Source organism: Pipistrellus hanaki (genome assembly GCF_964339955.1).
Source record: "Pipistrellus hanaki genome assembly, chromosome: 16".
Lineage (NCBI taxonomy): Eukaryota > Metazoa > Chordata > Mammalia > Chiroptera > Vespertilionidae > Pipistrellus > Pipistrellus hanaki.
In genome coordinates, this window is record NC_140518.1 from 27211569 (window position 1) to 27227351 (window position 15783).

Consider the following 15783-nt stretch of genomic DNA (forward strand, 5'->3'; position numbering starts at 1 on the left):
CTTATTTCTTCTTTTACCCAAACTAAAATCCTCTACTAAAGAAAAAAATCCCTGTCATCTTGCTTTTGCCTAAACACTTCTAAGGATCTGTTTACAGGTTCAGTCAGCACCACAGATCCCAGAGAGAAAGATTCCCTGGAGAGTCAAACCTATTATGAGAGTGAGAGCAGCTATCTGCAGAAGTCTCCCATCTTAAAGGAGAGTTTATGACGGTAGTTAATAGAAATTGGCTGCTTCATAAAAAAAAAATCAAGGCATAAAGAAGAGGACTTTACTGAAATCGTGTCCAGTTCATCTTGGTACACCTTTGGGATTAAAAAGACTCTAAAAAGGACATTACCTATAGTATGGAGAAGTACTATTTTGCTTTGAACTTAGAAATACAGGAGCATGGCTCAGTGGTTGAGCATCAACCTATGAAGCAGGAGATCCCAGTTTGATCTCGGTCAGGGCACCTGCACAGGTTGTGGGCTCGATTCCCAGTGTGGGGTGTGCGGGAGGCAGCTGATCAATGATTCTCTCTCATCACTGATGTTTCTCTCTCTCTCTCTTCCTCTCTGAAATCAACAAAAATATATTTTTTTAAAAATACAGGAGAATGGCTAAGAATTTTTCACTTTTTATCCAGGAGGAGCCAGGGAGAGACATGCTGTTAGACATCCCATTGTCACCCCTGGAAAAAAAAGAATCAGAGACACCAGAGACTTTTCCAGAGTAGAGGATGACTGTCACCACCACCCAATAGTCTTTGATCCCTTGTCCTGATTACTAATGTGACTTCATAGTTATCTTGATTCTAGAGAGGAAGAATCCTAGATAGTGGAAATGAGGACTCCCAGAAATGGCTGGAATGGTCCATTCCTTGGTTAAATTCACTAACTGGCATTAGGGCTTATACTTTTTTTGTGGGGGTCAGTGAACTCTGGTTAGCAAATGTCATTTCCTGATTGGCTGATCAACCCTGGGTACACTTATAAACAAGGGTTTCTGAATGCAGCTCAGAATTAGACTCGGGACTTTGGTAATCACTCTGAGATACTAGCAAACTTTCCTTGGTGACATTTATTTCATTCTATAATACGTTTAAAGCAGACTGCTTTCTACATTGTTAAAAAGTTTTTATTACATTGAATTGAATGTCTGAACGCTAGTAGTTATGTTTTTTTGAACTTCCTGAGTAGTTCAAGCTCCTTCTTCTGTTATAGTATTTGGTCAGTCTAACTAAAGATCTGTCAAAACTAAAATTTTTGGTTTTGTTGCTTTATTCCCTATTCTTTTTATATTCTCTATTTAATTGGTTTCTGCTCTAATCTTTATTATTTATTTTATTTTTCTGCTTGCTTTGGGTTAGTTTGTTGTTGTTGTTTTTTAGCAGTGTCTTAAGGTAGACGATTAGACTATTGATATGAGATCTTCCATCTCTTCTATCACATTTCCCTCTAAGATGGCTTTCACTACCTCCTATTAGTTTTGCTATGTTGTGTCTTCTTTTTCAAATGTCTGATTTTCCTGTAATTTCTTTTTTGACCACTGGTTACTCAGGGGTGTGTCACTTAATTCCCACCTATCTGTGCATCCCCAAAATTGCTTTCTGTTCTTCTTTCCTAATTTCACTCCATTATTGTCAGAGAATATACTTTGTAAGATTTCAATCTTTTACATTTACTGAGGCTTGTTTTATGACCCACCAACAGAGTTTCTCTAAACTCTTGCAAACACTAGTTGTTATTAAGATTTCAAAGTTCCCCACATTTATACAAAAAAAATCTTTTCATTATTTTGATCTGAATAACACTGTAATTTGTATTTTTTGAAAATGTGAAACAAAAAAACCTCTAAAATCACCTAAACCTGAACCTTTGTTGTGAGGTAACTCTTTGATATTTTCTTTTTAAAATATATTTTATTGATTTTTTACAGAGAGGAAGGGAGAAGGATAGAAAGTTAGAAACATCGATGAGAGAGGAACATCAATCACCTCCTCCTGCACCCCCCCCACTGGGGATGTGCTCACAACCAAGGTACATGCCCTTGACAGAAATCGAACCCGGGACCCTTGAGTCTGCAGGCTGATGCTCTATCCATTGAGCCAAACCGGTTTTGGCTGGTATTTTCTTAATTCCTCCTTTGAATATTGGTGTATTTATATCAAAATCTCTCCTGGGGTTAAGCTAGGCAATGTTTTTCTTAAACCCACCCACTTAATTAACATTAAAAAATTTATTTGCATAATTTGCATATTTTTACAAAATGTTCTTTTATAAGTTATTTCAATTTCTTCTCTCTCTCCTTTTCTAAACAATTTTTAAATTTTTTTTTTTTAAAAAAAAAAAAACCCAACTATGTCCCTTGCCTTCCACTTTTCCACTTCCACCTGTTCCACTCGCCCAGCTGTGCTCATCTCCAAGTAAATAATGGTCCACACACATCCTGCTCCAGGTGAGCAAATATATCCCTAGCACATAACCTTTCCCCTCCCTTCCGAATCTCCCTATGTCCTTCTCACTTTTCCAAACTACATTCTTCCTTCCTCTTCCTGGCGTGGCTCAGTGGTTGAGCACTGAGCTATAGACAAGGAGGTCATGGGTTTGATTCCAGTTCAGGGCATATGCCTGCATTGTGGGCCCAATCCCGAGTGTGTAGTGTGCAGGAGGCAGCTGATCAATGATCCTGTCATCATTGATGTTCCTATCTCTTTCTCCCTCTCCCTGCCTCTCTGAAATAAAAAAAAACATACAAAAAAACCCCCAGCAATAAAACATGTATAAAAAAGTATTCAATGACCATTAAATATAGGCAGACAGTATGTGTTTGAAAGATAGATATTCAGCAAAATACAGATCCTTGACCTCTAGGAGGTCCCCAACTCTCCTGTTTTAAAAAGAATGGTTGCCAAAAATATCCACTCTCCTTCCATCCATGCCTCCCACGGACAGGCACAGCCACCTGAGGACAGAGCCAGCTGTGCCTATCGCTGTTTCACTGAAGGCGTGTCTCAAGATCGCTTCAACCTTCCCAGGAGGTCTGTCTCAAGATCGCCTTACCTTACGGACGTGACAGGAGAAGAGGACGTTCATGTACTTGTCCTTCCGTTTCAGTTCATTGGCAACGGGGACGAAAGTGCCTGAGGTCTGAGGTGTGTCTGGCTTCTGAAAGAGACAGGCAGTGTGATCGAATGATGATGCTTAGCATTTCAGGTGAAAAAGTGAGCTCTCAGCGCGCAGCTTTATGACTAAGCTCATGACGTTGTACACGCTTTACATTTTACCTCCCCATCCCAGGGGCTAAGCTACTAAAGGGCTGTTTTTAACAACAAAGGTCCTATAGTAGTAAAAAATTTAAATAAGGGATCGGAGAGAGGATGAAACAGGACTTTGGGAATAACTGATATAAAGATGATGGCTAAAAATAGTTGCTGAGTTATGCAAGGGAAGGTTTAAATGGTCAGAGCCATGGTAGAGTGTGTACCTAATACACACAGACAGAAGACAGAACACCCCTTTTAACGTGGGGGAAACATCAGCTGTTGTACACTTGGAAGCAATAAAACTTTTAGTTTAGTGTTGCTCATAGGATTTCGTTTCTGAAGGTGTCAATTTTTCTATAAATTCTTGGAGAAAAAATATTCTCCTTTTTTTTTTTTTTTGTTTTGTTTTGTTAAAGGAGCCGGAGTGAACCCACTTAGTTCTCCTGCACTTACCGAAGCAAGATAGTTGCCTTCCCAGGCCCTTTGGAGCCCAAGGTCAGCCCTTTGACCCTTTAGCATCTCCATGGCCGCAACTTTTGCCCTGACCTGGGGCAGGTCTGAAGCGGGGATGGTCTTGATGAGCTGAGCTGCTCGCCATCTATGAGTAAATAAACACAATGTATTCGACTGCAGAAATACAAGACCATTCATTCTCAAACAAGAAGCTGCCATTAAGTAGAATGAACCCAGACTGCTTGTATGCTACTCCAAAAACAGTAACATATATATACACTATTTGGCTCTTTACAGAAAAAGTTTGCCTTTGGACTAGATTAATACAACTGGGGAGAGAGAGAGAGAGAGAGAGAGAGAGAAAGAGAGAGAGAGAGAGAGAGAGAGAGGGGGAGGGAGGGAGGGAGGGAGGGAGGGAGGGAGGGGGAGGGAGGGAAAGGAGAGAAACAAGTCAATAAACTGAGCAGGCGCAGTCTTTTCAAAATGCTCATTGACTGCAAGCCCTAAGATGCCTGGGACCGTCTTTTGCATCTTGGCTGCTTGCCACCATATACCTGGAACCTAAGTCAATGCCTGTGGGACAGCAGGTGCTGAGTATATATTGCCACTAAATTTTACAAAAATTAATCAACTGTAGGCCACACATAAAACCTCAAAATCTAAGGAAGACTGTAGCGGCCACAGAGCAACATAATCGAAAATAATAATTCTCTGCATCCATTAAAAATATTACTTAGATCTTTATTTGTTGTCATGCACAAGACTTATTTCTAAGTCACATAACCATAATTATAATCTCACTTGTGTAAAAGAGGGAAAAATTCCAAATTATATGTGACTTTAGATACATATGCACTCATAGTATGAAATGCTTTATATATGTATTTACTCATAATTCTTTCAACAACCCTATGAGCAATTATTATTGTTACAGTCCTTTTACAGATAAGGAAGCTGAGTCACAGAGAGGTTAACTAATTTTCCCAAGATTACACAGCTATTCAATGGCAGAGCTAGAATATGAACCCAGCTCCAGGTTTTGTGTTCCTAACCATTACCTCATGCTGTCTCTTACAAGTGCGTGTTTGTAAATGCAAGGACAAAGGTTTAGAAGTATATAAACTAATTGTTAATAAGTGGTTATTTCAGGGGAAAGAAATAAAATGGGGAGAGACAAGAGGAGGTGTGGAGGATTTCAACTTTATATCCTATATGTTTTTTATGTTATTTCACTTTAAAAAATGAGCATGTATTCATGTATCATTAATTACGTTTTAGATTATGTAAAAAATGCAGGTTGCAGAGAGTACAATTCATGAAAAAACACTTATGTGTGCATTAAAAAGGATGCCAAAACTACAATGAACATCGATAGTATTACACCTGAGAATTTAGGTATTTTTGCTTTCAATAAATCAGCACTGTTTGATTTTTTTTTCTCCCTTTTATGAGCACTCATTCTTCTGCTTTGAAAGCAAATGAGATATGTAATACAAAATTTTCTTCCCAAGCATTTTTTTTAATCACCTGACATCTGCCACCAATTTACATCCAACCTCTCAATGACTTTGGTGTTCCATGTGGACCATTATGCCACCAAATGACCACATTCGAGGGCCATTAGCTTAGCGTATGGGACTAGACAGCTGCACCTAAGACAAAGCTAAATGTATCTGGCGCACACTGGCAACAAATAAGCTCAAACAATCAGGAGTAAGGAGTAATAAATAACTAAACACTCAGATTCAGGGCAGTTTATTAAAAAAAAATGAAGAATGGGTGGAAAGGTATCACATAGATGCTTGTTTATTTAAAAAATACTGCGTGTTCTAAAACAGTTATTTCCTCCCTTATAATTTAAAATCTCCTGGGAAGCCGAAGCTGGTTTGGTTCAGTGGTAGAGCGTCTGTCTGCAGACTGAAAGGTCCCAGGTTCGATTCCGGTCAAGGGTATGTACTTTGGTTGTGGGTACATCCCCGGTAGGGGGTGTGCAAGAGGCAGCTGGTCGATGTTTCTCTCTCATCGATGTTTCTAGCTCTCTCTCTCTCTCCCTTCCTCTCTGTAAAAAAAAAAAAAATCGATAAAATATATTAAAAAAAAAATCTCCTGGGAAACTTTAAAAGGACCTCTGTTTGGGCCCCCACCCCCCAGCTCCATCAGACAGGTATTTCTGGAGGTGAGGCTTGGGCAGTGGCATGTATCATAAACTCCTCGTGAGTTTAAGGTAAGCAGGACAGACAACCACAGCGTGGAAAGGATGGAGAGAAATCCCAGTGTGAGTTATTTGCGGTGATTTTAATAGCTATTTTTTGCTACTAGAAGAAAGTAGAGTCTGCATGCAAATAACACCTTCAATATGGCTTGACCCAAGGGAGGCAGCATGCTGCTGTCTATATGGCTACAGGGAAGAAAAAAAAAAAAATCAATGGACAGTTCTGCTATTTTGAGGGGGGGAACAGATGCCTTGTGAAATCGAAGTCTACAAAACTGGAGACATGTTCGAACCGCAAGGAGCTGAGCCAGTCTCCTGGTCGAAGAACTGTGATTTCGAGATGACACCTTAAGTGTGCTGCCATCAACGGAGGCAGCACATGCGAACAAGTTCTTACCTATTAAAAATGGCCTGGAGGTGCTCCTCGAAGCGGCGAAGAACTTTGGGAGGGGTCGGCCACTTGACGTGCTTCCCGTGGTCTCTCATGGTCTTGACGCCGTGGAAGCGCCGGGCCACCTCGCGGATGTAGGACTTCACCTTGTAGTGCCGGTAGTATCTGATGATGGTCAGGGCTGCCTTGGTCCTCTTGTACCGCATGCGGGCCAGCGTGCCTCGCCACACCTTCCCGACAGAGGAGAGAACAAGAAAAGTGATGCTGGCTGCCTGAGTGGTGGATTTCACTTTGAAACCATAGACCCTCCTCTGCTTATAAACTCAACTGGAGAACTTGCAGGAGCCACCCGAATCTGCCGGAGCCAAAGCATGTCAATTCTGTCAGCCACCAACAGGTGGCGGTGGGGAGTCGGGCCCGTCATTTTGGTCCAGCTGTCTACCTGGGCACTGCTGTCTACACTGGAGAGCGTGATGAGTTTGAAGCAGAGTCATGATTTAACGTTATGGTCACAAAAAGAAGAACGACGACGAACTACAAATATCTTGGGATAAATGTTTTTAAGAATGTTGAAAGGGAACAAGATGAGTCAGAAAACCAAAAGCCATCAACATCTGTAGTTCTCACACAGAGCATGTACACAGGCCCCGAGGGCAATACCACACTGCATTTACAAACTGACTCACACGCAGCCTGGGCATCCCCCCTGCAGGTGCTGTGTAAACGCCCTAGGATTTAGATGTATTCCTGCAGGAAGGGCAAAACAGATTACCCATCTCTCATCAGTGATGTTTCTCTCTTTCTCCCCCTCTCCCTTCCTCTCTGAAATCAATAAAAATGTATTTAGAAAACAAAAAACAAAACAGATGACCAATACTATATGAATCGTTAAAATCTTTTTAGTGCTCAGAAGTCAGACAACATATAAATGTCTCATTGCCAACTTTTTAATTTTTAGATAGAGAGGAAGGGGGAAAGAGGGAGGGAGGGGAGATATATATATATATATATATATATATATATATATATAGACAGAGAGAGAGAGAGAGAGAGAGAGAGAGAGAGACAGAGAGAGACATTGATAGGTTCTCCTATTAATTATGCATTCATTGCTTGATTCTTGTGTGTGCCCTGACTGGAGAACAAACCCACAACCTTGGCATATGGGAAGGATGCTCTAACCAGCTGAGTTACCTGGCCAGGGCTCAATGCCAGCTTTATTTAAACACGGGGAAGTTGGAGATTATATATATATATTTGTGGCCCAGTGCACAGGAGGGGGTGTTCCTAAACCTGGCCTGCACCCTATCCAATCTGGGACATCCCTCTTGCTAGCCAAGACTGTTGGCTCCAAACCACTCACCTGCCTGCCTGCCTGCCTGCCTGCCTGATTGCCCCTAACCATTCTGCCTGCTTGCCTGCTCACCCCCAACTGCCCCCACCCCCCTGCCAGCCTGATTGCCTCCAACTGCCCTCCCTTGCTGGCCTGATTGCCCCTAACCGCCTCTGCCTCACCACCATGGCTTTGTCCAAAAGGTCTACCAGTCTAATTAGCATATTACCCTTTTATTAGTATATATATATATATATATATATATATATATATATATATATTTTAAAAAATATATTTTTATTGATTTCAGAGAGAGGAAGGGAAAGGAAGACAGGAATAGAAACATCAACGATGAGAGAGGGTCACTGATCAGCTGTCTCTGGCACACCCCCTAGAGGGGATCAAGCCCACAATCTGAGAATGTGCCCTGATTGGCAATTGAACTGTGATCTGGTTCATGGGTCAATGATTCAACACTGAGCCACACTTACATATTTTTTAGGTTCCCATACATCTCAGTCTCTTACATATTTTTTAGGTTCCCATACATCTCAGTCTCTCAAGCAAAGAGAAAGCAGTGTAATCTCCCTATATATGCTCTCCACCACCACCCCAAGTCTTGCTTCCACAGTATTTCCAATACAAACCCTTCTTCTCCTTTCTGCTACTACAATCCACAACCCTCAAACAACTCTAACTGCTTTCTATGATAATAAGCTCCGTGTATACACTACCATCATGCTCCAGTTATTTACTGCTGCTTCTTAAATGACCATCCCAATGCTCAGGCTGAGGGTGTTATTTCCCTGACTGCCTCTGGCCTCTTAAGACCAAGATTTGCAACCTCTAGTTCTAAGCCTACCATATGGTTCCCCAGATTCCTTCAAGTTTCTTTTATTTCTTCTCAAATCCCCAACTGTGCCCACCAGTTTATCTCAGAAAAATTTGTGCAATGCCTCTTTTATTCAGTCATCTTGAGCCTCTTGGTGCAGACTCCTAAATTGGCACCATGTGTTTGCAAAGTTCTCCCTTTTCAGCCTGCTGCACAATAGATCTGTTTGCATACCACATGCAAGGAGGTCATCAGGGGACCCCACAGAGGAACCAACAGGTTTAGGAAAACCATGATGTGGAAGGAAAACATGCCTAGGAGCAATCTGTGGTAGGAATCTCATGTTCACATAGAAACAGAATATACAGACAATGGGGCAATGGAAACTCATTCTTCGGCCTCGGTACAGAAACCCTTTTTAGTCAAAAGGGCCCCCTGCTCTGTAGCCGAATACATCCTACAAATGGCTTTGTTACGCCTCCACCCAGGCACTAAAATAAAAGTTCCTTCTTTAGCATCTTGAAAAACCAAAAGAATACAATTACAGGGTGGACGTCTGTGATTCAGTTTCTTAAAGAAAACACATTTTTAAGGTTTCATACTGTTTGTTGCCTTTCTTTTAAGAGGAAGGAAATTAAGACTCCCTGGAGCTACATATATAGAGGAAACCAATCTTTAATTTCCAAGAAGTGTTTTATAGAGCTTCTTATTAAAATGTTTTTGGTTAGATGCTTTAGCAATTTGGGGAAAAATTTTTTTTATAAGTGCTTTTTTAAGGCACAGTTGTTGTTCTTTTGAACCTTTAAAATGTCATCTGTATTCTTTGTTTAGTCTAGCTGAAAAATCAAATAGTACAGAAATGCTAAAGTAAAAAAAAAGTAGCTCTTCCCCTTGCCCACCTAACCCCACGGTGAAGTCCCATTCCACCCAAACAACTTTAACCACATCTTCTGGTATTTACTAATATCACGCACACTATTATTTCTTGGTTGATCCTTTCAGACATACCAAAATTACAGAAGTTGGTGATGTAGCTCTCTTACCATCACTCAAACCTCTCCTTTATCATTCCCATAATAAGTACATTTAAAATTTTAAAGTCGACAGTGTTTATTTTATTGTGTTATATAGTATAATTTAAATACTATATTCATATTCCATATTAATTTGGTATAATAGGACTACCCTCTCATTACTATGCCAGGGAAATTTGTTTTAATTTGTCTTTAACAGCTGTCTTATTTTAAAAGTCTGCTTTATTTACTATACTATAGGCCTGGTGCATGAAAATTCTCACAGCTGTCATCCTGACTTGTGGCTGAGCGAAACTCTCTGGTGGGAATGCACTGACCAGCAGGGGGGCAGCTCCTGCATTGAGCACCTGCCCCTTGGTGGTCAGTGCGTGTCATAGTGACTAGTCATTTTGCCTTCGGGTCAATTTGCATATTAATCTTTCATTATATAGGATACCTACTATTAATGTCAAATGCTCTAACAGACTCTTCAAATAATCAACAATAATTTTTCCAGTTGTCAATCGAACCTTTCTCTTTCACAGGTCACTGCACTCTTTCTGTTGGATTGCTGATTCCTGGGTGCAAGTTTTTCTTTTTCTTGGTTTTCCTCCCTCCAGGAGCTTTCAAGAAAGGGTGCAAGGCCAGCGAATTTCTATTCACTTTAATATGAGAGTACAAAGCAGGTGCCTAGAGTGTTGTATGTTATATGGCGGAGAAGAGCAGAGCAGATGAGAACAGGCCCCGGACTCAGACTGCCTGTGTTCAAGTCCTGACCTCACTCTTTTTTTTTTTTTTTTTTTAAATATGTATTTTATTGATTTTTTACAGAGAGGAAGGGAGAGAGATAGAGAGCCAGAAACATCAGTAAGAGAGAAACATTGATCAGCTGCCTCTGCAACCAAGGTACATGCCCTTGACCGGAATCGAACCTGGGATCTTTCAGTCTGCAGGCCGATGCTCTATCCACTGAGCCAAACCGGTTTCGGCCTGACCTCACTCTTACCAGCTGGTTTAACTTGAGCAAGCTCCTAACCTAGTTTTCCTATCTATAAATATGCGGATGAAAATGATGCTTACCTTGTGATGCTACTGTGAGGACTAAAGGAGATAATGCACACCAAACCGTGCGTGGTGGGGAGCTGGAACACTCCATGCATTGGTTGTTATGAGTATTTGAACTTTTGTCTCCTTTGGTATATGCGGAGTTTTTTTTGCCTTAGTCATATGTCAATGTGACCTGAAATCTTTCCTTCTCAGCATTCCATCTACCCTAAATAGTGTCCAATTAGATCTGATTTTATTCTTCCACAGATCACATGGATGGGATGTCCATGATTTATCTGCATCATCCTGTCTTTCAGATGCTCAAACAGGGTGCAGAGAGAGCTGGGGCTGAGGGGTCATTGGGTTCCTTCCCGAATACAAATAAAAGGAGTGCACCTGAGGTCTGCTCCCCTGCCTGGTCTAGCGTAGGTTCCTGACATCCTTTTTGCTATGTCTTGTGGAGCTTTCTCTAGGTTTGGCTGTAATAATTATTCCCAGCAGATGTGTCCCCTGTCCCCTGTTCCTTGCCCATGTATTGATGCATCAAAGGCAGGAAAGATGGTAAACTTCCTTGACTTTTCTTGCCTAAAGGAAGATGACTTCTTGATGGAAGAAAGGGTTCCCAGTGGAGGTGTGGGTTATTCCCAGTGAGTCTTCCCTCTGGTATCTCTTTATACTAAAAGCCAGAGCCCCGAAAAGCAGCGAGGCTTCTCAGAATTCCCTCCTGGTACTTCTCTGTGTTCTAGACTTCTCTTTGATGAACATATATATATTTCTTAGCAACTTCTTTCAGTTGGTCCAGTTTTTATTTTTTGGATGACCCTTCTCAAAGTTTATGGTATAAAGTTGCGATCTCTTTTTGGTTTCCAGGTTGATGACATGTTTTGTATTTTCCCATTTTTGTTAATTTCAGGAAATTTGGGGGGAAGGAATTTTGTGAACCTGCAATTTTATCTTTTTAAAATCCTCACCTGAGGATATGCCTTTTTATTGGTTGTATGTGTGTGTGAGAGAGAGCGTGAGCCAACAATGTGAGAGAGAAACATTGATCAGTCACCTTCTGTATGCACTCTGACCCAGGATCAAACCCACAACCAAGTTATGTGCCCTGACCAGAAATCAAACCTGCAACCTTTTGGTGTACAGGACAATTTTTTAACCAACTGAGCCAGCTGGCCAGGGCATGCACCTGTAGCTTTATCGTCAACCTGCTCCCTGAGCTCTACTCCTCACCCCTGCCAGTCCCTCCCACTCCCGAGTCTTTCCAGAGCCCTGTGGTCAGGTGAACTGGCTCTCTTGCCTGCCTTTTCTGCAGGCACTTAGATTTCAGCTTCTCCACCTGTTTGGGAGAGTAACTAACTACACACCCATTTGCTTCCCAAACCAGGCAGATGCCTCTTGTCCGCTGCTGTTTCCACCATGGTCCCATCTGTCCTTGAAGTTTCTCCAGTTCTTACCCCTTCCTGCTCAGTGAGGGTTTCTGAGTGGGAGTGGCTGTAAATACCGTCTGTCATGGTTAACCAGAGGTTTCATAGTGCCGTCTTAACCCTGTCATGCTTTCCCCTGGTACACACTTCCTCCGTGGTCAGGCACGGCAAAGCCACAGCTGGCAGTCATTAAAGTACAAGATGTACTTTGCAAGAGATGAAGGATTCTAGTTTACACTCTGAAGAAGTAGGTCAATTACATATCTTCAGTCTAGTCTCCGAAATAAACACAGGCCAGCTCTCCTTTTTCTCTAGTTCTCCATGTGTCTCCCTCACCCCTCATTTAATATGTACTGAGAAGAAAATAAAATCCAGTGATACAATTGATAAGTTCTTAGCATAATTCTTAACATGCTATTCCTTAGTTTTATAGATAGAATTAGCATTTTGAGATGATCTAGGGGGAAATTAAGAAGCAATGAAACGACCAAAATCTTTAGTCAATCAACAAATTAAAATCATTAAAATACAGAGACAATAAAAACAAACACGCACCCCCAACAACAGCAACAAAAAAAAGTGCATGTGAGCTTGATCCTTATAAGCCCTGCAGGTGGACAGGTGGACTTAAGTGGGTGCGTGTGTGCGTGTGTGTTTGCGTGCATTGTGTGTGTGAGTGCATGTGTGTGTGTGTGTGTGTGTGTGTGCATGCGCGCGTGCGCTTCGAGGAATGTAATTTAGAAACACCCACCCCTGAGCAGCTTCATCTGGATCTGGTAGGCTCACTTGTTGAGTCAGCTGCCCTGTGACTATTCATTTAGGACTCATATATTTTCTATGTGGCCTTGTCCAAACTCATCAGCCTAGCAATTCTTTAGTGCATACAACTGTTGTCCATTAATGAATTCTTTACTGTGATGATGCCATAGCTGACAACCCCCTGGTAACTGCAACTTCAAGAAGCAATTGAACCTCTTGGTCAATTACAGTCAAAAGCCCCGCTCAACACAAACCCTAGCAGCCCCCAAATTACAACTGTTTTGAAGACAAATGAAACAAAAATTACTCCAGCCAACAGGTCAGGTCAGTCTGACGGGCCCTTTAGGAGTCAGCCTTGCTCAGAAGCTAGCCCTCGATGGAACTGTACCAAAGAGGCTGCTTTCTTTATAGTTTGGTTTGTTTTCTTTAAAAAGGAGGTACCAATGGATAATTCATCGTCAAAATCTCTCGGGTCAAGGCTTTCTCAAAGTTGCTTCTTGACCCAGAACTACAGGGTTCTATCTGGTCAAGTGTCTGGGCATTTGAGAAGATCCAATGAGGTGTCTCGGGACGTTTCAAATTTGTCTGAAGGTATGTACCACCTTGTCAGCCCCAGACCCACCTCCATCTAATGTCAAAGTGGCTCACCATCTAGTCAGGCACAGCTGGGCTTTTGCCTTGTCACCAATGTGCTGACTTTTCTTCCTTTATGCCCAACATCTAAACATGCAGCACTCCTTAAAAATATACCCCAGCACAGTTCTGTGGCAGATGCTTACACATCTCAATTCTGAATGCTTCCTTAGGTCATTCAAAAAAACTCAGATAACAATGGTTATTTGAAAGCACCAGCCAAAGAGGTGCATCCTAACATTCATTCCTGAAGAGTTCCAAATGAATTCTGGGACACAGGGCCTTTTGACATGCTCCCTGAAAAATGGGTTCCATTCTTAGTGAGTTTGGGAAAGCTGCTGACTGCGATTCCTTTTTGGAGATTCATTATGCACATTAGCATATAAAGGTTTGGGGAAGTTCTATGTAAATAAACTTTAACAGAATTTAAAAAACATGTTTGACTGTAGAATCCTTTGTACACAGACTACTCATTCATTTTGAAGGGGGTCAAGATATGCCATCCCCAAATATGCCACGTTGGCATAAGCATTCTCTGGAGTGTTTGCTTATTCTACAAGAGTTTCCCAAATTCCTACTTATCTGTGTGGTTTCTCTGGGGAATCCGAAGGAAAACAGGAAATACCTATGACATCCTAGGGAGACCCAAAATGTCCATGAGACAACTGGGAAACAACTACGACTAATGCCTTAAAAAGTAAGATATGGTCAAACACCCCATCCATCGACGCAAACCTCTGTGCAACGAAGCTTGAATTCCTCCGCCACAAGTGAGGCTGCTTCCGACAGTCCAGCACCACTTAGCGGACAGCTCCGTGGCTGGTGCGGTGGGGCTGGAGAGCAGAGTCCTGTCCTGGAGGGAGAGGCCCGCATTCCTCAAAGGCTGGGGGGCTGGAGAGGAGGGAGGCACGGGGGGGGGGGGGGGGGGGGGGGGGCGGGAGGACACTGCGGCGGCCGGGGGATCAGGTCAACCTAAGCAGGCTTCAGGTTTTTTTTTTTTTTTACCTGTGAGGCAAAGGTGTACACTAAGTGACTTATTAGAGCACCCTCTCGAATATTCTATCAGAACAGCTACTGATATTGAGCAAAAACTTGAAAGTGTTATTTCAAAGGTTCTTTTTGATCTAAGGTGCACAAGAAACCGATAACCCCTATCTTCGACTTCTGATTGCTGTGATTACCCTTAGAGGAAGGGAGGGAAATCATTATTTCACTACTGTGTGCCAGACACCTGACATACATTGAAAATAAGTGTTTTAAAAACATCTCTCTCCCCCCCCCCCCCCCCCCCCGCCTTTTAATCCTCACATAAGGATATTTTTCCATTGATTTTTAGAGAGAGTGGAAGACAGAGGAAAAGACAGAGAGAAGCCGAAGCAGCTCTGGCTCAGTGGTAGAGCGTCGGTCTGTGGACTGAAAGGTCCCGGGTTCGATTCCGGTCAAGGGCATGTACATTGGTTGCGGGCACATCCCCGGTGGGGGGTGTGCAAGAGGCAGCTGGCCGATGTTTCTCTCTCATCAACGTTTCTAGCTCTCTATCTCTCTCTCTTCCTCTCTGTTAAAAATCAATAAAATATATTAAAAAAAAAAGACAGAGAGAAATATTGATGTAAGAGAAACACATCAATTGGCTGCCTCCTGCACATGCCCCAACCAGGGCCTGGGCTGGGGAGGAGCCTGCAACCAAGGTACATACCCTTGACTGGAATCAAACCCGGGACCCTTTGGTCCACAGGCTGACAGGATCCACTGAACCAAACTGGCTAGGGCCACGATGTATTATTGGTATCGTGCTAGTATGTTTCTTTTACTAGTAATTCACCACAGGGAAAGCAGGGAATACATTTGACGTAGTTTCGTTAAGTCATACAATAATATGTTTTGCTGGCAAATGCTTGGCTTTGGGAAACGATCGTTTTTCAGGCTCGGGAACCCTGTTTCTACAGAAGAATGGGACTAACCACACACACAGCTCCTGCTAGCAGCCTGGCTCTGGTAGTGGGCAGGGGGGTTTAAGCCCGGGCTCCTCAACAAATCCCTGCACCTCAACATGCCACCAGTACGGGTGCTCACTATGATGGTGGTACCGGGTGAAGATGCACCTTGAATCTTGGGGGAAGGGACTAATCTGGAAAAAGGCCCTTGGATTTCTTAGGGTAAACATCAAATATGCTTCGTTTTCTTGCCTTAGGTTGTAATTAATGGATGAATGGCAGGATAAGTAAGGTCAGATGCCTATTCTATAGTTCAAGTTTACACAGCACAAGTAGAACATAATATGATCAACTATGAAGGCCATCACTGGTCCTAGCTCAATTTCAAAAAGAAAAACCACAACGGTGCTATTTGGATACATGATTTCTCATACTGATAGGTAATACATGTGATCAGAGTAATAAGTAGCTCATGCTAGAATTATGTTAGGTGATACAGAAA

At 42.2% G+C, this 15783-nt stretch overlaps 1 protein-coding gene across 3 annotated transcripts in view; it reads right to left on the reverse strand.

Moving 5' to 3' along the window:
- Positions 1-15783, reverse strand: part of MYO1D (myosin ID) — a 259333-nt gene that overhangs the window by 97453 nt on the left and 146097 nt on the right. For 2 of the 3 annotated variants that reach the window (XM_084862732.1, XM_084862734.1), the window contains exons 17-19: positions 6310-6533; positions 3701-3845; positions 3045-3149 (exon numbers count right to left, since the gene is read on the reverse strand). In XM_084862732.1, the coding sequence (XP_084718858.1) occupies positions 3045-3149; positions 3701-3845; positions 6310-6533 (474 nt within the window). The remainder of the gene's footprint in view (positions 1-3044; positions 3150-3700; positions 3846-6309; positions 6534-15783) is intronic. The other variant, XM_084862733.1, reaches the window with a different exon arrangement.